The sequence below is a fragment of the Typopeltis vanoorti genome, chromosome 2, assembly GCF_054136105.1.
Source record: "Typopeltis vanoorti isolate ZY-2024b chromosome 2, IOZ_Tvanoo_1.0, whole genome shotgun sequence".
NCBI lineage: Eukaryota > Metazoa > Arthropoda > Arachnida > Uropygi > Thelyphonidae > Typopeltis > Typopeltis vanoorti.
In genome coordinates this window covers 114,548,043-114,573,906 of record NC_143550.1, presented here as the reverse complement: position 1 = coordinate 114,573,906, position 25,864 = coordinate 114,548,043, and the positions used below count along the sequence as shown (strand labels likewise).

General features: G+C 35.7%; 1 protein-coding gene across 7 annotated transcripts in view; it reads left to right on the top strand.

Moving 5' to 3' along the window:
• mTor (serine/threonine-protein kinase Tor) overlaps positions 1 to 25,864 on the top strand; it is an 816,233-nt gene that overhangs the window by 64,522 nt on the left and 725,847 nt on the right. For all 7 annotated transcript variants that reach the window (XM_090412780.1, XM_090412800.1, XM_090412771.1 and 4 more), the window contains 5 exons: positions 1,802 to 1,903; positions 12,693 to 12,791; positions 14,544 to 14,678; positions 21,587 to 21,883; positions 23,648 to 23,760. In XM_090412780.1, coding sequence (XP_090268906.1) covers positions 1,802 to 1,903; positions 12,693 to 12,791; positions 14,544 to 14,678; positions 21,587 to 21,883; positions 23,648 to 23,760 — 746 coding nt within the window. The remainder of the gene's footprint in view (positions 1 to 1,801; positions 1,904 to 12,692; positions 12,792 to 14,543; positions 14,679 to 21,586; positions 21,884 to 23,647; positions 23,761 to 25,864) is intronic.

The window sequence follows — 25,864 nt, the reverse complement described above, 5'->3', positions numbered from 1 at the left end:
CATTACATAGCACAGCTCAGCATGAGTAATGTGTTTGAAACCTCAGCATGATGTGCACTATCATTTAATGACAGCTTTATATATATGACAGCTTATGTTTTAGGAATCATCATTATTTTATTTCTTTAGGAATCATCATTATTTTATTTCTTTAGGAATCAATATTTTATTTATAAGACTATTACACTTTTTTTATATAATCTTTGTCAAGTAGCTTTATTTTATCCTCCTACATGTTTCACCAATTTTTCTATTGGCATCTTCAGGGAATACAAACTAGTAAGCTAAAATGAAGGTTACAGACTAGGTTATAACTGATGATTCTAATTCATACAAAAAATTGGTATTGTGCGTGACAACGTGCGTGTCTCATTAATGTGATTTATTCGTTATGGCTCATGACGTAATTGTTATGAAAGTTCATTTCTTTGATGTTTAATGATCTGATAAAAGTTTTCCAAATTTCTGGTAAAATTAGACCTTGATTTTTGTTTAGGTTTTCAGTTTTACGGGCGACTGTAGCTGCTTCTTTAAAGGTTCTTGAATGGTAGTTATCTTCTATGTATGGCATAAGGCTCTTATCCCACTCAATGTGATGGTTAGTGGAGGCAAAGTGGCATGAAAGGCCTGAAAAGAAGAAAAAATTCAACACAATATTTTATTTTTTCGTGAAATATGCCATAGAGGGGAAAGTTATTGATTTAGACAATTTTTACTTAGTGTTTTTTTCGCCTTGTAGTTTATACTGAAAGTAATGTCATGGACAAATCCAACCACAGAAGTTTAATGTCTGGAATTTAATAATATTTAGGATATCTGTTAAAATTTATTAAGAATTGTTTTAATTTTTTTTTCAGTCAAATTATTTGATCTTAGCCTTTATAGCTCAGCTGATAATGAAGATGCCATTTGGTTGGAAAGAAGTGGATTCGAATCTTATCTAAGACATGCAGTAACTCTATCAGGACTTTTCAGCTGTAGGTGAATTAACTTTCTTGTATGGTGGAGTAGCAGAGTTTTCTTCCTGAAAATTCTGGGTTTTTATCCTCCATGACAAAGTAGTCAAAAATTGTATGCATTGGACAGAACATAACAGACTATACAGGTAGGATTAACTGTCCTGCCATAGCATAATTAGATTTCTAAGAAACCAAGTTAATTGGCTGTGACCAACCACTGAACCCAACACATTGTAGTGGCAAAATTATATGAAATTATGTTTGTAGTGTGTAAGCCCAAAACTGGTCAGTCTCTCAAACTTGTGCATACCTTTTGACACAAACACTGAATGTTTATGAAAGGAATGATGTAAGTTTATCATAAACATCATATTGCTCTTGTGAAAATGATAAAGTATCAACAGTTGGAAATTACTTTCTGAACAATTTCATATAGCATTTTATATAAATAGTTGAAAGAAATTTCTAGCTGATATCAGTCTTATGCATGTTGTATTACTGTAATTTTCAATCTTAAGTTCAAGACTGGTTGATGAAAAAGAAGAATCGGTATTCTTCTCTGGCTCGGGCTTCCATGAAATGTGGTACTTACAATCTCTTATTAAAATTTGTCAAGTTGCTCCATTTTTTTTGGTCTATTTTAATGGCAAAGTTAGGAAATACAAAATTATGTTTGCGATAGTCCAGTGTACAGTATGCCAAAAACAGCAAGTTCAGTTATTGTCTTGAATAGGTCACTATCTAAGAATTTATGTTTATGTTTGTAGTGTATTTAGTAGAAGTTGGTTATTTATGACTTCATAAATCACATGTGGAGATTTTAATTTTGTTTATTTTTATAGGTTATAGTTTTGCGAGAACTGGCAGTTTCCACTCCAACTTTCTTCTTTCAGCAAGTACAGCAATTTTTTGATTGCATATTTAATGCAGTTAAAGATCCAAAGGTATGTAGTTAGCTGTTGTTGAAAATATTTGTTTTGACATGATTTCCATGTATTGTTCAATTATTTCATCTTATCTTGTAAAATAAATACTAATTTATAAGTTATGCCACTACTCGATCTGAAAGAAAGCTTCATCTATAGTCAGTTTTTCATTCATTTATATATTCACAGCATATGTCACTAAAGTTTATATTTTGGTGCAGGTTTAGTAAGTAGTTACTGGGCAGTTGCAATTCTGTAAATTCCAGATTTTGGTACATTGAATAAGAGATTGGATATCAGATTAAAAAAAAAAAAAAAAAGTACAAATGTAAAGATATAAGGTAATAAGTGGTGTGCTGTGGGGTTCTGTTCTTTTGATGTGGCTTATTTTACAAATGATTTAACATTAGGAAACGTTATGCTGATCCAGTGTCCTTTTTGAGAAGATTAGTTAAATAGATAGCATCTTTGCTTTCCAAATGCTGTTGGCTTACATTCCACTGTGTGTGTGTGTGTGTGTGTGTGTGTGTGTGTGTGATGTTTTGTGAAAGTCTTTAAGTGATAGACAATTTTTATTGCTCAGTGTGATTCTGCCATACCACTTATTGGGGGACTGAAGTGGTATAAATATTCTATTTCTTCTTTAGAGTGGAGTTTCCAGATTATCTACCCCTTAAGCCTATCTTTGATACTAAATGTGCTGTAGATTATAAACTTTCATGGGTGGAATTGACATAAAAGACTGCTGGTTCTTTTTATATGTCACTATGTCAACATCTTTTTTTTTATGTTTGAATTTCACCTTTGGGGTGCTTAAGGGTCAAAGCTGTATAACTGAGAGGAGACCTCCACATAGCCTTTAAAGGAATGCAGAGAACCGACCAGGGCTTCTGACCTAATGTCCAATCCTCACCTTCTCGTGGTGCACCCTGTTGGGTATCTACTTGGATACTGAACGGACGAGGATGGGCTGGCAATTTGGGATTTAGCCGACCAAATTTTCTTATTGGTTAAACCAACATATAGAATGATGGTACAACATGACAAAATTTCATGCCGGCTGGGGTGTCGCCCGGTTAAACAAGACCCCCATTTTCGTCAGGGAACCAGGGCGAACAGCGAAAAGTCAGCTACTGGAACAAATCTGAAAATAAACCCCAACTCAATATCGCCAGAGTTAAAGATCAGTACTATCAACATAAGAAGCCTGAATGGCAAAGAAATGGAGCTAGCTGAGGAATTAGATAAGTACCACATCGACATAATAGGGGTGACTGAAACAAAAAAGACCAAAAGTGGTGAGATCTTTCTGAGCAATAAATACAAAATGTTATATTCAGGCAATGACAATCAAGGAAAAGAAGGAGTAGCCATAGTATTCAACACAAAATATGAGGCTAATCTTGAATGGCAGGCAGTCTCAAGTAGAGTAATGTGGGCAAATATGAGAATGGGGAACTGGACAATGAGACTTATTTGTGCCTATGGTCCCACAGAAGGTTCTACTAAGGTAGAAGTGGAGGAATTTTTTGAGGCTTTAGAAAAAGCAACTGACACAATGAAAAATGAAAAGTTGGTCCTTGTTGGGGATCTAAATAGCAGAGTAGGAAATAATTGTGAGACATACAAAAATATTTTGGGAAACTTTCGAGAAAAGAGCAAAGCTAATAATAATAGCAAATATCTGTTGGATTTCTGCTCAGGACATGGACTGGTTATTACTAACACCATGTTCCAACATAAAAATGTGCACAAATTCACATGGAGAGAAGAGGCTAGGAATAAGAAAAGTCTCATTGACTATGTTATTGTTGATAGTGATGTTTTCTCCCTGGTGCAGGACACCACAGTGGATAGAGGATTTGAAATTGGAAGTGATCACTATTTAGTCTTGAGCAGGATAAAATTGAATTTCATATTGAAAAGAATGACATGTAAGAAAGTTTTAAAGCGAATAAAAGTTGAGCAGCTCTCAGATGTGAACTGTAGACTAAAATACAGAAAGATTATTGAAAAGAAAATGAAAGAGTTTGAGAACAGGAATCAAACCTTGGAGATTCAGTGGCAAACTCTGAAGAAAACATTGATTGATTCTGCCAGAGAGGCATGTGGGGAGGTTGTGTGCAAGGATAAAAAAATCAGAAACCCCTGGTGGACACAGGAAGTTAAAGAGGCAGTGAAGAAAAAGAAGAAAGCATATCAAAAGTTCCTGGCAAATAAGTCAGCTTTTGCTCTTACAGAATACAGAGACAAATGTAAGAAAGCTAAGCAGTGGGTAAAACATGTGGGGAGGTTGTGTGCAAGGATAAAAAAATCAGAAACCCCTGGTGGACACAGGAAGTTAAAGAGGCAGTGAAGAAAAAGAAGAAAGCATATCAAAAGTTCCTGGCAAATAAGTCAGCTTTTGCTCTTACAGAATACAGAGACAAATGTAAGAAAGCTAAGCAGTGGGTAAAACTAGCTAAACAAAAGTCATGGGAGGACTTTGGCAAGAATATAGAAAATAAATATCAAGAAGGTGGCAAAGTATTCTGGAGCTTGTTGAAGAAGCTTTAGAATGGAGGAAAGAGTGCTGTAAAAGGAATTAGAGATGATAAAGGTGACATGAAAACGGGAGTAAAAGATATCCTTGAAGTATGGAGTAATTACTTTGAAAAACTGCTAAATGAAACAAGCAGTGATGACGGCACAGTGGTAAAAAACACTGCCCAGGCATGCAGTCAGGAATACATATCCATACTTGAAGTAGAAAAAGCCATCAAAGGCTTGAAATGTGGAAAGGCAGCATACTTCAGCAATTCGCCCAGAGTCTTACAGTGGCTGCACTGCATAGTTCAGAAAGCCTGGACAGAGGGACGAATTCCTGATGATTGGAGTAGAGCTCTCATAGTACCCATATATAAAAAGGGAAATAAAACTGCATGTGAGAATTACAGAGGTATTTCCCTACTGAGTGTTCCTGGCAAGATGTATGCAAGTATACTTGAGAAACGGTCGAGAAGAATTGTGGAAGAAAAGCTTGGTGAAGAACAAGCTGGATTCAGGCCAAATAGAGGCTGTCAGGATCAGATCTTCACTTTACGACAAATAGGCGAGAAAGCATGGGAATATAACAAAGATCTGTATTTAAGTTTTGTTGATCTGGAAAAGGCATATGACAAGGTGCCAAGAGAGAAGCTATTCAATACGCTGCAGTTATATGGTGTGAATGGGGCATTATATCAAGCAATACTTAGTCTTTATTTGAGTTGTAAGTCAGCAGTTAGAATTGAAGGAAGTACAGGAAGATGGTTTAATGTTAAATCTGGTGTGAGACAAGGATATACATTATCCCCTCTGTTATTCATTATCTATATGGATCACATTATGAAGGAAAGTGGTTTTAAACCTGATATCAAAATTGGAGATGTTTATGTCAGCTCTTTGCTTTATGCAGATGATGTTATACTTCTAAATAAATCTGCTACAAGTCTGCAAGATTCTCTGACTAAATTGAATAGCTGTTGTAATAGATATGGTATGAAGGTCAGCAATAAAAAGACAAAGACAATGAAAATAGGCAGAATCATTGAAAATGTCAAGTGTGTTGTGAATGGAGAACCTGATAGCTGAAATGTTTTACTTGTTCCAACAAGTAAAACATTTCAGCTATTTAGGCACGATTTTTACTGAAGATGGTAAATTAAATATAGAAATAGACAACAGAATCAGCAAAGCTGGTATGGTGGGAAGTCAATTGAATAAATTCAAATGGAATAAGAGAGAAATTAGTTGGAACACTAAATTATCTGTATATAAGACAGTGTTCAAACCAGTTTTAACTTATGGATCTGAGAGCTGGGTCAGAAGTAAAACACTTGACCAAAGACTAGAGACCACAGATATGAGAGTCCTGAGAAAGATTATATGTGTGAACAGATGGCATCAATGGCAATATCATATTAATAACGAGGATATTAGGAAAGAACTTGACATTGTCAGCATCCAGGAATGCGTTAGCAGAGCTAAACTCAGGTGGTATGGTCATTTAAACAGAATGGGCGAGGAAAGATTAGCAAAACAAGTGTTCTCTGCCAGGTTGGCAGGAAAACGACCCAGAGGAAGACCAAGATATAGGTGGATTGATACAGTACAAAGTGCCTTAGACGATAGAAATATAAGATCTGATAATATTGGAGTCTTGACAAGTGACAGTCTGATTTGGAGGAAAATTGTAGATAGGAAATTAATAATGATGTAATTTTTTTCATGTAGTACTATCATATCCTGTACACCCCTTGAGGGTACATGGCAGGAATTTGATGATGATGATTTCACCTAAAGGATAGACATGAATGTAAAGATGGAATTCACAAATTGTATGAGACTACAAGGTGTGACACTTAAATTCCTAGAATGGCCTCATATTATCATGGATATTGTGAGCAGTCAGACAGAACCATGTGACTATGCATGATTGGACATATCTGTGCTATTGCCTTGAATCATATCAAAACAATCCAGCTAGTAGTTGACAAGCTGTGGTAGAGTGTGCACATTACTGCAGCTTGTCAATATCCAAAAACATTTCTGGAAGATGACTTCCAGAAATGTTTTGAACAATGACGACATTGTCTATCTTAAGTGCATTGCTGTACAAGGTAATTATGTTAAAGGTGATAGTAGCCACTACTATCACCTTCAGTTGCTCCAAAGACTATAAACTCCTGGATACTTTAGGCTCTCATGATTTGGTTTAGGTGTACTGAATAAGGAATGGAGTTTGGATAGAGGAGTAAAAGAAGTGCAGCTTTTAAATTTCTTGAAAATTTTGATAGTAGTAGTAGTAGCAGCCACTACTATCACCTTCAATTGCACCAAAGACGATAAACTCCTGGATACTTCAGGCTCTCATGATTTGGTTTAGGTGTACTGAGTAAGGAATGGAGTTTGGATAGATGAGTAAAACAAGTGCAGCTTTTAAATTTCTTGAAAATTTTAGCCAACTTTGGTGAAACAGAGCTGATATATGGTATAGATTTAAAGCCTTTTACATCAGTACAGTGAGTAGGTGGATTATTAGCTTACAAATAGTCTGCATAGGATGGCTGTTTTTCTGAAAGGTTGTAAGAAGAAAATGTAGTTCTTTGGTAATCTCGTCTTCACTGAGAAGGGATTGAGTATGTTTACCAAATGCAGAAATGATGCCAAGCTTATGAGGCAGATAGTGATGAAATTGTGCATCAAGGTGTCTGTTGGTATATGTGAGTTTTCTATAAATAGAGATATGCCATTTGTTTGATATGCAAGTGAGTTTGGCATCTAGGAACAGGAGAGAACTGTTAACTTCCATTCTGAGGTAAACTGTATTCTCACGTGTTGAGATTGTTCAGAAAATCCTCTAAAGAATTTGGTCCACAACTCCAAATTAAGAAAACACCATTAATATACCTTTATCATAACTTTGGCTTTAATGGGAAGGAATTGGCTGCTTTTTCTTGTAAGGTTTCTAAATATAAATTTGCTAATATAGGAGGTAATTGATTAACCATAGCCAAGCTGAAGTTCTGTTTGTGAATAGTATTTTTAAAAAGAAAGTAACCAGAATGTATGCAATGGGTCATGAGCGACACAACTTTTTTTGTGACAACTTATCTTTTAAAAGAATTAAAACCACTTCTGTAGGCACATTAATATAGAGGGAAATAACCAAAACTTTCCATAGTTTCATATTTTTGAAGCTGCATGTCTTTACCAGTTGAAAAAAAAGTATTAAAAATTCTTGAGAAAGAAGATGGTTGAGTCTATGAAACTAATTAAAACTTTGACCAAATGTTTCAAAGCTTGTATGTGGAAGAATCAATGCCTTCTATGATGGTCTTAGTGAAGTGTTTTCGTTATGTATTTTAGACACCATATAATCAGGGGATGAGAGGATGAAGTGAAATAAAGGTTAATCTTAAATTTCTAGGCAATTCCGTAGTGGTTCTCAGGAGATTATTAGTGCAGTTATGAAGTTCATGAGTTGGATCCCATTCAAAAGGCAGTAAAACAAGCTTGTAATTGTAGTCAGTTGTATCCATGAGTACCGTTGCATTTCCTTTCTCAGACTTTATTATTACAATGTATACCATCACAGATCACTACAATTGCAAACTTAATGTTTTGCTATAAATTAAAGATGCCAAGAAATTATATTCTTGGTTTAATCCTTTATCCAAGTGTAGGCAAACAAAGTTTGTACGTGAAGTAACTTCACGACTTGGCAACTGGTATATAGAGGCTAATGATTTCATATCACTTGCCTTAGTATCCCTTAATACAAAACGCATATCCTTACGGACAGGTATAATACTATGCATTTTGGGAAGGGTCACTACCCAGACTGGTTTCGACCTTTATTGAAGTCTCAATGTTTTGCTGCAAGATAAATCCACTTATAGTATAAATGAGAGAGATCCTACTCAAAGCCAGCTCAGCAAATTGAATTAATTGTTAAATCAAGCATATTCCTTAGACACTAATGCTATAGAAAAGTCGCAGATTCATTATTCTTGTTCCCCATGTAATAATGGTCTTTCTAAGGTACACAAATCTAGTTATCCAACAGTTGATTGCATAGGATCTTCTGCTTATTTTGGCAAAATATCTTTTAAGACTTCTACGAAACTTCAGTGGAAAAACCAAAACTTTTATATCAAAAATAGTTTTAACTTCAAAGAAAAAAAATGAAAGATCTTCATCTTCAAGAATCTGAAATTATGGTTTCCTTTGATGTAATTTTACTGTTTACAAATATACCACTTTTCAAGGAACTCTACAGCAGGGGTCGGTAACGCAGGGCTCGCAAGCACCTCAGTGCCCACCACTGTGTCAGATATTGAAGCTTTGAACAACCTTCAAATTTTTTAGTGTGCATGCGAACCGCACATCACCAGTTATGGGTTATGCACTTCTGTTGCACTAGGCTAGTAGCCTGAATTCTTGTCTAGAGTGAGTGACAATCAGTTGTTTATTTGATGTGTTTCTAATAATTTTATATATTTATATTATATTTTTTACAACCCATAATGGATAACATAAAGAAAAAGATTTTTATTAAGAAAATGTGCACTTAAAATATATTCTTACTGCTTCGACATATTCATGTGAATCTCTTTTTTCAAATATGAAGTATTTGAAATCCAAGTGTCGATCATGGTTCAATGATTTTCATTTAGGCCACTGCTTAAAAACTGGAAATTTCAGTTACGTGCCAGATTATAATAAGTTAGCAGAATATCTGCAATGTGAAATATCACATTAATTTAAAAAAAATTAAAAAAAAAATTTTTTTAAGTACATAAGTTTGTAAGTGGAATTTTGTATTAACAAATTAATTTAAAACGAATATGTATTGAATGTACTTAAGCTTACAACTTCCTCTCCAGCAAAATTAAGCTAAAGTATCCTTTGTTATAAGCCAGCCAGTGAAAAGGTTGCTGACCTCTGTTCTACAGCTTTTATAAGTAAACTTCCCTGATGATATTGTCAACTCAGGGAGTTCCACAGATGGAACTGTGGAACTCCATGCATCACCAAATTAGTATGAGTACAAGTCAAATAATTATTATGGGGGACTTCAACTATGGAGATATAGACTGGAAGGATGAAAGATCACATGGCAGGAAGTAAATAGAATTTATACACCTGCTAAGAGATAATTACTTAAGGTAATATGTGATGGAGGGGACTAGGGATGGGAGAGTATTGAACTGGTCATAGTATCAGAAGAGCTATCCATAACCACGGTGTCCAATTGGAGGTGCCTCTGATTGGTCACTTTGCAGTCTTCACTTCAGAAATTGTAAAACATGAGGAATATTCTGTCAAGAAGAGGGGGGAGGGAGTATATATGTGTGGAACTACAAGGCAGGTGATTACGACAAACTTAGGAAGAAGCTTTTAAGGATGTTAGTAGTGCATGGGATATAGGTAAGGGTCATCTAGAAGAAGTGATATTAAATTGTATACCTAAGGTAAGAAGGGTTAATCAGGTAGGAGTTAGATGAATGAATAATATCATTAAGCATTAGCTGCAGAAGAAGAAAATGCTGAGGAGGGTATATAAAGAGAAAGGTGACTCATGAATAGTACAAGGCTCAGGCAAGAAAGGTGACCAGCATAGCAAGAAGGCAAAATCAGATTATGAGAAGAATAACCAAGCAGACCAGAGGAAATCCCAAAGAGTTCTTTCATTATGTGGCAAGTAAGAGGAAGAATGATTATGGAAGATTAACCTTAATGAGTGATGATGGTCACAAGGAGACAGAAGCAGATAATATAATTGAGGTACAAATTACTGAGTGACCACTCTGCCAGGGTATATCATCCTAGTGAGGTTACTGCTTTAACATATGTGACAGACACTAATGTGGGAACAGAGGTGGATGAATTGGAGGTTCTTGGTATATTGCAGAATCTCAATGTAAATATAGTAGTGGGATTAGATGGAATATCAGCTAGAGTTTTGTGAAAATGTGCAAGGGAACTGGCTATGTCTTTAATTTAAGTCTCAGCTCTGGTAGAGTTTCAAGGGAATGAAAAGAGGACAAAATAATCCCCTTGCATAAGGCGGTTCTATGACTAGTGTAGCAAATTATAGACCCATCAGTATCTCATGTGTGGTGATAAAAGTACTAGAAATATTGGTCAACAAGAGAATTCAAAATGGATAGATAAAAATATGATACTGTATAAGGGTCAACATTGCTTTCTGAAGCCATTTTGACCTAATGTTGACCATGTTGATCTAATTACTAAGGCATGACCTAATCAGATAAATTTGCTGAATTTTGCAAAGACATTTGACAGAATACCCCATGGAACTCTGTTATGCAAATTATAACAAATGGGGATGATATGACACTAGTTAAGTGGATAAGAGGGTGGCTGCTTCGTAGATATCAAAAAGTGGTATATGGAGGGGCAGAATCTAGGTAAAAACAGGTGCTAGCAGTGTGCTGCAAGGTTCAGTGTTAAATGATATAGGAAATAACTGAAAGGAAATATTCATTTCCTTTCAGTTGCAAGCATGGAGAGCTTGCAAGATTATTTAAATAAGTCAGTATGGACAAAAGATAATGGGTGTCAGTTTAATGTAGAGAAATGTAAAGTTATGCATTTTGGGATTACAAGCCATGTATCACATTGATGGTGATACTGTATTCCAGGAAATAGATGAAGCTAGAGATTTAGGGGTGGTGCTAGATAGAGATTTAAAGTTTAGAGGACATATTGCTAAGGTAGCCCATAAGATTACTTGACTATTGAAGAACACATGATTGTTGTATTTGTTGGCTTCATCTGTGTTTAATTCTGAGATATCTTTTCTACTCCTACTAGTAGAGATGTGGAAGTTATTTTTCTTTATAAGGCCTTGATATGCCCACATCTGGATTCACAAGAAACCCAGGGGGACCACACTTGAGCACAGTTCCATGGGTTTCTTGTGAATGAGGAAGCTCATTCACTAACCTGTGGAATGTTTCCTCATAGGGAACATTCCACAGGTAAGTGAATGAGGATAGATTGATAGTGTATGGATTGCAGAAGTTGGTTGATAGGAGAAAAAGAGGAGATATGATAGAAACATTTAAGTTGCTTAAAGGGTTTTGGAGAAATTGGTCAAGAGCAAAATACAGGAATGGGCAGATTGAAATGGGATATTGTTGTATTTGTTGGCTTCATTTGTGTTTAATTCTGAGATATCTTTTCTACTCCTATAGTTTTTAGATGATGTGGTGGCCTGGTTGGCCGAGTGGCTAGCATATCTGCTCTCCAGCCAAAAGGCTGTGGGTTCGAATCCCGCCGTGGTATGGATGTTTGTGATTGTCTGTGAAAATAATAGTGATGGTGGTGGGCAGTAGATGGCACTGGTGTAGATGATGATGATGGTAGTTGTGGTTCATTGTAGTTGGCAGATTGAGTGGTGTAGAGTAGAGTAGTTGTAGAGTCTTTGGACTCCCTGGAGGTTTTGCATAATAATAATAATAACCCAAATTGGAACTATTGATTTCACATTTAATTCACCTTGTGTAAGAGGTCAGTTGGTTAAATTTATAACCAACTTGTCACTTATCTGGATGTGAGTAATGATTGAGCTTTGTTTTGACTTTGCTTTCTAACAATTAAAATTTCTGAATTAGTTTAAGGCTTGCATTTGAAATGAGCTCTTTTGACTGAAGCTAAAGATATTGCAGTGATCCTTCTTGAGAACATTTTTAAGCCATTATCAAGATTTTTAATTTAAAAGATCTTGAATTTGATCTTTATTCCATATTAAAGATCTTGAATATGTCAATGAAGATTTATTAATATGTCAATTATACCAGGCATGGTATAATTGACATATTAATAAATCCTTCCTTGCTGTTAGATATATCCTGTACCTTGTGAAAAATTTAATGTTCTTTCTTCCTTTAAAAGTAGGAATAGCATTAGTTTTGCAATATTAGTTAAGAAATTTTAGTCTATTTTGTAAACTAGCTGTCTTTAAATGAAGCTTACCGTATCTTTCTGGTATTTCATGCCTTAGAAGTTAGATTAACCTCTTCATATCAGACATATTTGTAAAGCTAACACATTTAAAATTTACTGATATGTCTGACACATTTTTTTAAAAAGAATAATTAGTAACTGCTATACAAAGAAATACTAGAATATATTATTTTAAACTTTCTTTAAAGAAAACTTAAAGATGTTTTAATAAATTGAAAGGAATTTATTAAAGGAAACTAATCATTACTAATGGTTTGTAATAAAATTAAGTTTAAATTTTTGATTTCAGCCAGTGATTCGAGAAGGTGCTGTAACTGCATTAAGGGCAGCCTTAGTTGTAACTGCACAAAGAGAAACCAAAGAGACCCAAAAACCCCAGTGGTATAAGGTAAGTAATAAGTCATATTTCGAGACTAAATTTTACTATGTTGTTATATTATTTGGATGTTATAATTCAGTTTATCAGCTCAGTGATATTTTCTGATATCAGGTTTCATATAATATTTGCATAGAGCAGTGGTTCTTAACTGGTGTTTCCCGGAACACTTATGTTCTGTGAACCGGTTACAAGTGTTCCGCTAGCGAAAGAAGTCACATGACACAGTTCTGAGTGTAATTAATACATCGAGTTGTGAATTTTCCTTACAAGAAGAAGAAAAGTTAGTTACCTTGTCAATGGATCGTACTCTAAAGAATGAAATTCTTTGAAATAACTCTTGAGGAATTTTGGATTTTTGTCCAAGCCAAATACCAGTTCTCTTCACAAGGGCACTGAAAGTTTTGTTACAGTTTTCAACATCATATTTATGTGAGCTCGGTTTCTCAATATTACCAATATAAAAACTAAAAATCATGAAAGACTTACTAATAGAGACAAAGAGATGAGGGTAGCTATATCATATATTAGACCTGATATTGCTGAAATCTGCAAAATCCGACAAGCTCAAGTATTGCATTAAAATAAGTTCCATTTTTTATAAAAGTCAAGTCGATGCATATTTTTATTATTAGTTTTATGACCCTAATGCTTTTGATGTTCCCCATATTTTTCTTATAATTAGAAAGTGTTCTGTGAGCTCAAAGGTTAAGAACCACTGGCAGCTTTAGTTTAATCTTCTTATGTAATACAAAACATGTTAAGCTGTTTGTTGAATTCTGAAATTCTCCTCTTTCCCACTATATAATATTGGAAAAAACAAGTGACGATTTTTATTTATATTTCTTACATAAACGTGCAGTAGTTCTTTCTTCTTTCAATATCTTAAGCAATTGACTTTTTTCTTTCATTAGTTAAACTCTACACACATATTTATAATAATAAATATGTGTGTAGAGTATCGTTTAAATCCATGTAATTGTGTTCAGGTGGTTTAAATAGTGAGTTACATGACATCTGATTAAGTTAGTTCAGAAGACAAGAATAATTGGATGCTAAGATGATAAACAACAAAGCTGGAACTGTTGCTACTACTCTTTGATAACCAGGGACAGTATGATTAATGTAATTGATGTTTAGTTCCAGCCACTATATATTAAAAACTTTATTTTTGAGTATGTTGCTATGCTTCTTAAATACCATGTTGTTTATTTGTCATTTCTCCACTATAAAGTTATTTATTATATTAAATTTAAGAACTATATTAATTTGGTCACTAATGGACTGATAATGTGCAATAATAACCTTTTTAAAGTTTATATTAGTTGGAATTTTATTTTTTCCCATTATTAACCATACATTAATAAATGTATGGTTAATAATTTGGACAAGACATCTTGCACCATAGCATCCTGCACTTCTTTCCCTTCCCCTGCAGAAAACTTAAATTTTTTTTTTTTTTTTTGCAAAGTGGGCAAACTGGCCCTAGAATATGTGTACTATTAATGGCTATGCTACGCTAGCCTCAATGCCATAATTGCACTAGTGTAACTCAAAACAACCCAATCCAACTTGATTTTGCATTACTATAATAATGTTGAGATGGTCATACATTCTAGTATTATTCATGCTAAGCTAGAATATTTCACTGAATTAGTGAATACTTTGTATGTGTAGGTGTACACACACTTAATACTGATATATTATTTTAAAGCTGTAATTATGATTTTCTGAACTGTTATATAACTTCTGTAATATTTATAGCAATGCTATGAAGAAGCTACTAAAGGGTTTGAAGATATTCTTTTGAGAGAGAAAGGTGTAAACAGAGATGACAGAATTCATGGCTCACTGCTGGTTGTTAATGAGCTGTTGCGATGTAGTAATATAGAAGGTGAGGTAAGTATCGTTTATTTTTCTTATTAGTGATGCAGAAGCATATAAAGATTTTAGGCTGTACAGTGTTTCGGCAAAATAATGCTGTTATTTTAAATGCAATTACATTGATCCCTCAATTATCTGACCTTCAAATGAACAAACCTTCAATTAACTGACACTTGAATGGAATGAATTAGTGTGTCAACTACTACTGATATAGCACAATGTAATTGTGTCTCAATTATTCCAGCCCCCTTCATTTCTCTGACTAGCAAATTCCTCTCCCCCTGTGGTTGGGTAATTAAGTGATTACTCTATTTTTATTTTTGAAATAAATTGTTGATGGTTATTCAGTCTATTCAGATTTTTTGTGTATATGGGTGTTTTATGATATGCAAAATTTGAGTCAGTAATTTAGGTGCAGTGCAAATTTAGGCTAATTTTTCATGCTGATCTACCTAATTATAAATGCTTCAATTAATCATTTCCTGATTGTATATATCATGAAATGATGATTGCTCGATACATTTAACAAGAGGTATAGAGGCTTCTCTGATAGTGCGACTCTGATTTCCATTCTAATCACTCCAGTTTTATATTCTATCGTTAGCCAGCCTATCTAACGTCTTCATCACTATTTGATATACACATTGGCTTACAGTTGGACACCACTGACTTGGATTCTCTCTTATGCAGTGGCACTACTTCTTCTTCTGGGACCGTTTTTGTTGCCCAAATTCTTATGTTGAACAAGCAAGTTGAGCACTATCAGCTCTTTCGCACATTTCCATAACATAGGTGGTGATATCCCATTCAGTCCAACAGCTTTATTGACATCAAAGTTTCTTAATATTCTAAACACTGTCAGTCTTCTGGCTCCTTCCTATTGTTAAACATTACTTCTCCCCCTCCCCCACGAAATACACCAAACATTTCCATCACATCTTCAGTAGATGTGACCCCTGTTCCATTTCCTGCAAATTCAGTTGGTCTTCCACATATTCATCTTTCTCCTACTAGCAACATAACTGTAGAATTCTCTATTCTCTGTTCTGCTTTACTGCTTCAGCAAAGCAGTAAAGCAGAACAGAGATTTCCTCTTTTCATATGCCAGTTTCTTCTTCCTCACTGCTCATCATCCTCATAGCCTTTGCCTTATACTCCTCATGCTGCTGAGAGATACCCTATTGTTTATCAGAAGCTCCTGCATAATTTCATTCTTCATTGTCACCCCTTACTTTATTTCTCCTCCTAATCTTAGGAATACAATCTGGCATTGTTGTAAGTAACCATTCCTAGCCTAGAATAATGCAAACATTGTGGAATTGCAAAAGGCACTAGGAAATGCTTAGAATTACTCTTCAAAGAGTTATCATGCATAACTGGTACACCACCGATTTTCTGACACCCTTGGTTTCAGAGCCTTGTCGAATTAGCTGTTTTATCAGACTAATTGAGGTTGTTTAATAATAATTCATCAGTACACCTCTGGTCCACTAATTATACTTCTCTCATATCTGTAAGGCACCATGAAGGCTAGTAACTTAAATATTAAATGTAAATTAAATATGTATTAAGTGATTAAATGAAACCCAATACTATAAATGATAGCAAAAGTGGATATGGACTTGTGCTTATACTTGACACCACGTGAACTGGATCTGATTTAGAAGGCCTTAGCTAGGATTAAATATAAGCAAAATAAGCTAAAAATTGCTAAAAATCAAGGGATTCCCATCAAGTACAAATGTAAATAATTAACAATCTCTCTAAAAGAAAAAGAAATTATTTTTTAGCCAATGCAAATGCTATGTATTAATTGAATGTATACATTTCATACCATGCACATTGAATTCCTAAAGAGGTTGGCGCAATTCAGTATTATTCCTTTAAGTCAGAGAATTCACAGAATTATGTACTGTTCAATGTTTTTTTTTTCACTTGTTTATATTATAAATTAAAGATTCCAAGAGATTATATTCTTGGTTTAATCCTTTATCCAAGTGTAAGCAAACAATGTTTCCACATGAAGTATCTTCACTACTGGCCTACTTGTATATAGAGGCTAATGACTCCATAATGCAAAGTGCACACACACTTTCAGATATGTATAATGCTAATTGGTATGTGTGTATAATTGTAAGATGTGTATAATATGATTTAAATTATTATCATCATTATTATTACTGGCTACTCCAAGAAGTCCTTAGACTCATCGAGGGAGGCCCTAAACATCATGTCAAGAACTATCCAACATGTATATATTGTGCTTTGCTTTAAACTCATTCATAGTCATGGCACCCACAACAGACTCTGGCAACCTATTCCATTCATTCACCACCCTCCAAACAAAAAACCCAATTCTAAAACCCTTGCTAACTACACTCTTACTCAGTTTCCATGGATGGTCCCTAGTTCTCCCACCACAAAACCTGTTCTGAAAAACTTCCTCTGAATTAATCTTGTTAAACCCCTCAGTAATTTGCATATCTCAATCATATCACCCCTTTTCTGCCTGTCAACCAGTTTCTGTAACCCACAAATCTTCAACCTTTTCCCGTAAAGTTCATTCTATAAGGTTCATTACCTGCTGCCATCTTGGTCACTTGCATCTGGGTCCTCCCCACTTCCTCCTCATCATCAAGAAACTCTAGCACCTAGATCCTTGCACAATAGTCAAGATTGGATCTTATCAAGATTCAATAAAGAGGAAAAATAACCTACTTGTCTCTGCTCATCAAAGTATTCTTCACTAACCAAGTAATCCGATGAGCTGCTTTAGCCACTTTTGCTATGTGACCTAAACTCCATATCCACTTCTTCTTCTTCTGCAGCTTCTCCCACTTAAGTGGGGTCACTGTTTGTAATGAGTCTCCTCCACACCTTCCTGTCTTGGGCTGTCACCACATCCAAGTTCTTCATCTTCAAGTCCTCTTCTACCAGCTCCCTCCATCTCTTCTTTGGCCGCCCACGCTTCCGCCTTCCTTGCACATCCATCTGCACGACCCTTCTTCCCACATATTCGTCCTCCCTCTTCATCACATGACCAAACCATCTCAACCTTGCCTCCTGTATTTTCGCTCCTAAGTTCATAACTTTCACTGTTCCCCTGACATAGTCATTTTTCAGACGATTCTTTCTGGTCACACCGCACATCCACCTAAGCATTCTCATCTCTGCTACTTCCATCCTGCTGATATTATTTTTCCTCAGGGCCACAGTTTCTATAGCATACGTCATAGCTGGCCTCACTACTGTCCTATAAATTTTGCCTTTCAGATTGATTGGCACCTTCTTATCGCATAACACTCCAGCCATCTCCCTCCAGTTCCTCCCACCTGCTTGTATCCTGCATCCCACTTCCTTCTCAGCTCCTCCATCTTCTTCCACTGTTGAACCTAAGTATCTAAAGTCTCTCACCTTCCTGATGACATTTCCTTCCAGCTCCAGATCTGTCTCCTGGCCGCCGCCCACTGCGCAACACATATACTCTGTCTTACTTCTGCTCAGTCTCATACCTCTCTCTTCCAGTACTTTTCTCCATCTTTCCAGTTTAGTTCCCGCTTCTTCTCTTGAATCTACACACAACAAGATGTCATCTGCATACAACATTGTCCAAGGTGCATCTTCTCTCACCTCCTCTGTTACCACCTCCATCACAATATTAAACAGAAACGGACTTAATGCTGACCCTTGATGCAAGCCAACTGTTACTTGAAAACTTTCTGTCTGTCCCAAACAGGTCCGAACACTTGTCTTCACATTTCTGTACATTTCCCGCACCAACCTGACATATTTCTCCGGCACCTTCTTCTCCCTCAGACACCTCCAGACTTCTTGCCTTGGCACTCTATCGTATGCTTTCTCCAGATCAATAAATACCAGATGTAGCTCCCTTTGTTTCTCGATATTTTTCCATCATCTGCCGTAACCCAGAGATAGCATCTGTTGTTGATCTACCAGGCATGAAGCCAAATTGTTCCTTTGCAATCTCCACCTCCTTCCTCAATCTACCATCAAGAACCCTTTCTAGGATCTTCATTGTGTGGGACATCAACTTTATTCCTCTGTAATTTTTACAGTCTTGTGCATTCCCTTTACCCTTGTAGATGGGGACGAGAGTACTCTCCCTCCATTCCTCGGGTATATTTTCCTGTTGGCAAACTTTCATGAACAGGTGCCACAGCAGGTCGATTCCCTCTTCCCCCAGTGCCTTCCATGCCTCCACTGGAATTCTGTCGGGGCCCACCGATTTTCCATTCCTCATCCTCTTCATGGCCTCCGTCACTTCCACTCTACTGATGTTCTGCACCATCCCCTCAGAAGGCTGCCCATCTCCTCTGAGAGTCCTTGCATTTTCCTCATTCAAAAGTCCCTCAAAGTATATTTTCCATCTGTTTCTTATGTCCACATCCCTCCATAATACTCTTCCTTCAGCATCTTTGATCTGCCTCACATGTAAGATGTCCTTTGCTGCTTTATTTCTACATTTCGCTAGTTGGTAAATTTTTCTCTGTCCTTCCTTTGTTTCTAATTGATCATACAGGTCTTGATATGCCATGGCCTTCGCCTGTACCACAACTCTCTTGGCTTCTTGCTTTCTCTCTTTGTACACCTCTCTGTCCTCTTCCACTCTTGACTCATCCCACTTCTGCTTTGCCTTCCTCTTAGCTGTCACTGCCACTTGTACATCATTATTCCACCACCAACCCTCCTCTGCTCTCTAAACTTTCCAGATGTCTCACCAAGCACCTCGATTGCACAGCTCAGGATTACTTTTGAATTATGTTTCCACCAATCCTGTACACTTTCCAGTCCATCCGAAATCCTCTCTAACACCCTCTCCCTAAAACGATTCCTCACACTCTCCTCTTTTAAGCGAAACCACTTAATTGTCTTCATCCCACGGCATCCAGAAGTTCTCCATATCCACTAACTCTCCTAAATCTCTGGCCTTGTCAGTTTCATGGTGTACAGTCCACCAATGTGGTATACAGTTAGTAATCCTTTTACCCCAAAATGCATAACTTGAAACTTTGTCACATTAAACCGATATCCATTATCCTTTGCCCAGTCTGCCAATCTATCTAAATCATCGTGCAAAATTTTGACATTTGTATTAACTATTGCTCTACCCAACTTTGCATCATCGGCAAATAACTGAACAGTTCCTCTCAGATCCTTTCATTAATGTACAAATCAAACAGTAGTGGTCCAAGAACAGAACCCTGCAGCACCCCCACTAGTCCTAGCCTTCTTTTGACTCTTCTCCTGAATAAACTACTCTATCTCTCCATCAACCACCCTTCTATCCATCTCACCAGCCCTATATTCATCCCCACATGCTGCAGTTTACTGATTAGAATTTCATGTGGTACCTTGTCAAAGGCCTTTGCAAAGCCCAGCAGTATCACTGTAAATCCATTACCTTTATCCAACTCAACTATCATCATATTATAAAACGTGAGCAAGTTACTGAGGCATGACCTACCCTTCTCAAAACCATGCTTGCCTCCCTATACAGTATCCCATTTCAATCTACCCATTCCTGTATTTTGCTCTTGCTCTTAACCAACTTCTCCAATACTTTGACAACAACTCCTGATATGCTGATCAATCGGTAATTTGTTTCATCAGTCTTGGAGCCTCCTTAGTGCAGTGGAACTATTCCCCCCCACCACCACCATGACTAACTCAGAGCTGAGACTCAGATTAAACAATATGGTCAAGGGCACTGACAATTTTCTGGCTGCTTTACATAAAACTCATGCTAGTATACCATCCAATCCCACCTGTATTCGCATTAAAGTTCTGTAATATGCTATGTATCTCCATTTCATTTACCTCACCTCTCATATAAGCCTTTGGTTCTCTTGTTCATGCAATATAATCACCTAGGTAACATACTCTTGCAAAGTGTTCACTTAGTAATTCTACTATTTTGACTGATTTGTTTACCTCCCTGCCATCAGCATTCATTAAAATCATTCTTTCTTTTACTTACATCATATCAAAAGAACTATTTCGGATTATCTTTAGCCTTCAGTGCTAATTTCGAATTGACCGAATGGTTAGCATACCTACTCTCCAACCAACAGGTCACGGGTTCAAATCCCACTGCAGCCATGGATGTTTTTGATTGTTTTACCTTGTGTACTGCTATAACTCTTAATATGGCACCGTATGACCTTTGCTGTCCTTGTACCATTAAAACTATAAATCATCATCTTTCTGTCTCTGAAATACCTTTCAGATACCAATTTTATCCATTTTTAAATGTTACTTCTTGCAATATGAACTGCCTATTGCTATTCAGATCTTTTAATATGTCTCTCATGTCCAAGCTCTGACCCAAATATTTCACTTTCTATCTTTCTTTCTTTCTATGGCAATATGGAGTAATGATTTTTCCAAATTTCTTTGGATAATCCTCGACTTGCTGGTCAATTTTTTAGTCAGTGTGTTTCAATTCCATATGTCATGATTGGAAGTATGCAGCTATTGAATATTTTCCTTTTAAGGCATGGCATCTTTCTTTTGAGTATTTATTGTCTTTCCCAAAGATTATCCTACCAAGTTGGATAACTTTTGGGAAAAGGCTACTATATCAATTTCCTGGTGTTCTATATGTACTGGCTTTTTGGAGATGTATTTATTATATGTTATTTTTGTTTTGTCTTGGTTTATATTTAATCCTTTCTTTTTACTTCCTGCATTCAGTTCATTGATCATTTGTGGAATTTTTTTACAGAGTTTCCTAAAGAACAGTGTCATCAGCAAATTTTAGGTTATTTAGTTCTTTCCCATTTCCTATAATTCCTCCATTTTTCCAATCCATATTTTTTAAAATTTTTTTGGATTTTCATAAGTAAATTAGGTGAATTATGTATATGTTTTGTAAAAATTTGTTGTTACTTTTGTAATTTCAGCGGATACGTCAGGACCTAGAAGAACTTATTCAACAGCAAGTAACCCATGAAGTATCTGCACATCGCATACAGTTCTTGAAAGAATTGGGTATGGGCTCTTTAACTCGTAGCTTTCGAGCCTTGCATCAACTCCATCAACATCATCAGCCAGGAAATCAACGAAGTGTGATACTTTCTTCTGTTGTTCGCTACCATAAAGCACTTGGAACATATCCTGGAACAATGCCCTTGAGCCGCAGATTTCCTTTGTATGAAAGTAACACATGCAAGCTGCTAATGATTGATAAGTTTGACTTAGTAAGTGACATTTTTAATCCTTTGAACATGTTAAAAACTTACTTTAGAAAAAAAAAATTTATTTTTAAGAATTTCTCATCACTACTGAAAATAAATTTTGCTAGCTGATTTCATACAAATCTGATTAATGCATGGTTTAACTTATCTGTAGTCTGTATGGGCTGTTGTCTGTATGTCAGTTGTGTGCATGTGCTCTTTGGCCAGTTTGTGTATTATCTGGAATAAAGAATGAAGCATTTCTTTGGAGAAAATGCTTTCCACTTCCATATGATGCTTGTTCCATTTAATTCACCTTCATTAAAAGAAAAAAAAAACCTTGCATCCTTAAGCAGGATTTCAACCTAAATATCAACTTAGAGGCAATTTCAATCTGTTTTATGCATGAGTGCCTCTTATTGCACTTATGTATTGTATACTATGCATCCCTAATTTATGCCCAAAGTTGAAGGTAAAATTGAAGATGGAAGTCACATAAAAAAAGGGGGGGGGGAACAAAACTGGATGTGAGGATTATAGAAGAATGAGTTTTTAAACTGTGAAGGAGAATCTGAAGAAGGACAAGCTGGGTGCAGACTAAACAGGGATTATCAGGATTATTTTTATTTTAATAGAAGTAGTGGTAAAAATCATGAAAAGAAACAAGAATCTGCAAGTTTTGTAGATCTAGAAAAGGCATATGACAAGGAGCTTTTCTTTAAAAGCTGTTCAAAACATTGATTATATGGTGTAATTTTATTTTTTGGTCTGTCTCCAAGCTGGCAACTTATAATTATAAAAGATTTTGGAATTGTTTCCAGGTCTTTAAATGAAAGTTCTCCAAACTTATACTTGGAGTCTCTTTGTTCACAAAGATTGATTTTTATTATTATTGAAAAATTAATGATTACAGAGTAACGCAGTGTTCAAGTAGTATCACTTGCATGTATACTTGAATAAGTACAACAATTTGTATTTATATAGTCTTTATTTTTATTTACAAGTTTCCTAGCTTATGGACTTTTTTTTCTCATCTTTTTTTTCTAATATCTTATCTTTTTTTTTAGTTCATAGTTTTTTTTTTAGTAGGCAGCATGCTTTACGGATATGTGCATTAACAGGTTGGAAGAACTTAAAATTGATGGGAACACATATTTTAAGAGAACTGCAGTTTTTCTATTCACACATAGTCCAGTGCTATTATCATAATTATAGTCTTCTAGCACTACAAATTGTTTCTCAAAGTAGTCACACACATATGACTGAATCCTGTGGCAGTTTAAAATGTCTGTAAAGTTTTCTTACCTACTGTTCTTGGTTTCTTTCTTCTTCTATAGGAATAAAATGCTCTTAGATAATTTTTAAACTATGTCATAATTTGATGAATACGTTCAGTATTCATCAAATTATGAACTCTCACTTTCTTAGCATTTTTGTTTCTTTTAGTATATGATTTGAGGGAACTGTTACTTACAACTGAAGTTTTATGTACATACCTCAATACATCCACATAAGTTTTATGTATCCTATTGAAAGTTTTCTGAAAATTAGCAAGACATTACTTAAACAATATATATATATATATATATATATATTATGTGGGCTTTTCAGCAATTATTTATGAGTCGTATGGTAATACTGAATTGCTATACATTAAATTATAAATTTGATTTTTTTTTTCACATTTGTGTATTGTGTTTAAATAACAGTAAAAATTGTTGGAGAGAAAAAGATGGACACATACAGTAATATTTTGTTTTGTGCATTATATCTTCTTTGTTTTTCTAGGTATGTCAGCAAGTATTAAGATACAAAAATAGTAGAAGTATCCATATTCAACAGATTTTGCTTATAATTCTTCCCCGACTTGCAGCTTTTCAGATTAGTAGATTTTGCAAGAGGTTAGTGTAATCATCTTTATGTTATTATGATCATCATTATTATTGTAGGTCTTTTTCTGAAGTCAAAAGATTTATCACAAGCTAGATATTTCATATAACTGCTTATATCTTCTTCAAGAATAGAAACAATGCAGATGTGTTTACATATAATTAATTAATATAGAATAATTCATCAGGGGTACTTAAGGGTCAAAGCTGTATAACTGAGAGGAGACCTCCACATAGCCTTTAAAGGAATGCAGAGAACCGACCAGGGCTTTTGACCTAATGTCCAATCCTCACCTTCTCGTGGTGCACCCTGTTGGGTATCTACTTAGATACTGAACGAACAAGGATGGGCTGGCAATTTGGGATTTAGCCGACCAAATTGTATTCTTATTGGTTAAACCAAAATAAAAAATGATGGTACAACATGACAAAATTTCATGCCGGCTGGGGCATCGCCCAGTTAAACAAGGCCCCCGTTGTTTTCGCCAGGGAACCAGGACAAACAGCGAAAAGTCAGCTACTGGAACAAATCTGAAAACAAACCCCAACTCAATATCACCAGAGTTAAAGATCGGTACTATCAACGTAAGAAACCTGAATGGCAAAGAAATGGAGCTAGCTGAGAAATTAGATAAGTACCAGATCGACATAATAAGGGGTGAATGAAACAAAAAAGACAAAAACTGGTGAGATCTCTCTGAGCAATAAATACAAAATGTTATATTCAGGCAATGACAATCAAGGAAAAGAAGGAGTAGCCATAGTATTCGACACAAAATACGAGGCTAATCTTCTTGAATGGCTGTTAGTCTCAAGTAAAGTAATGTGGGCAAATATGAGAATGGGGAGCTGGACAATGAGACTTATTTGTGCCTATGGTCCCACAGAAGGTTCTACTAAGGTAGAAGTGGAGGAATTTTTTGAGGCTCTAGAGAAAGCTACCGACACAATGAAAAAAGAAAAGTTGGTCCTTGTTGGGGATGTAAATAGCAGAGTAGGAAGTGATTGTCAGACATACAAAAATATTTTGGGAAACTTTGGAGAAAAGAGCAAAGCTAATAATAATGGCAAATATCTGTTGGATTTCTGCTCAGGACATGGACTGGTTATTACTAACACCATGTTCCAACATAAAAATGTGCACAAATTCACATGGAGAGAAGAGGCTAGGAATAAGAAAAGTCTCATTGACTATGTTATTGTTGATAGTGATGTTTTCTCCCTGGTGCAGGACACCAGAGTGTACAGAGGATTCGAAATCGGAAGTGATCACTATTTAGTCTTGAGCAGGATAAAATTGAATTTCATATTGAAAAGAATGACATGTAAGAAAGTTTTAAAGTGAATAAAAGTTGAGCAGCTCTCAGATGTGAACTGTAGACTAAAATACACAAATATTATTGAAGAAAAAAATGAAAGAGTTTGAGAACAGGAATCAAACTTTGGAGATTCACTGGCAAACTCTGAAGAAAACATTGATTGATTCTGCCAAAGAGGTATGTGGTGAGGTTGTCTGCAAGGATAAAAAAATCAGAACTCCCTTGTGGACACAGGAAGTTAAAGAAGCAGTGAAGGAAAAGAAGAAAGCATATCAAAAGTTCCTGTCAAATAAGTCAGCTTGTGCTCTTAGAGAATATAGAGACAAATGCAAGAATGCTAAACACTGTGTAAAACTAGCTAAACAAAAGTCATGGGAGGACTTTGGCAAGAATATAGAAAATAAATATCAAGAAGGTGGCAAAATATTCTGGAGCTTGTTGAAGAAGCTTAGGAATGGAGGAAAGAGTGCTGTAAAAGGAGTTAGAGATCATAAAGGTGACATGAAAACAGGAGAAAAAGATATCCTTGAAGTATGTAGTAATTACTTTGAAAAACTGCTAAATGAAACAAGCAGTGATGACAGCACAGTGGTAAAAAACACTGACCAGGCATGCAGTCAGAAATACATATCCATGCTTGAAGAAGAAAAAGCCATCAAAGGCTTGAAATGTGGAAAGGCAGCAGGAGTAGATGATATTCGACCAGAAATGCTGAAGTATGGTCCAGTGGCTGCACTGCATAGTTCAGAAAGGGTGGACAGAGGGACGAATTCCTGTTGATTGGAGCAGAGCTCTCA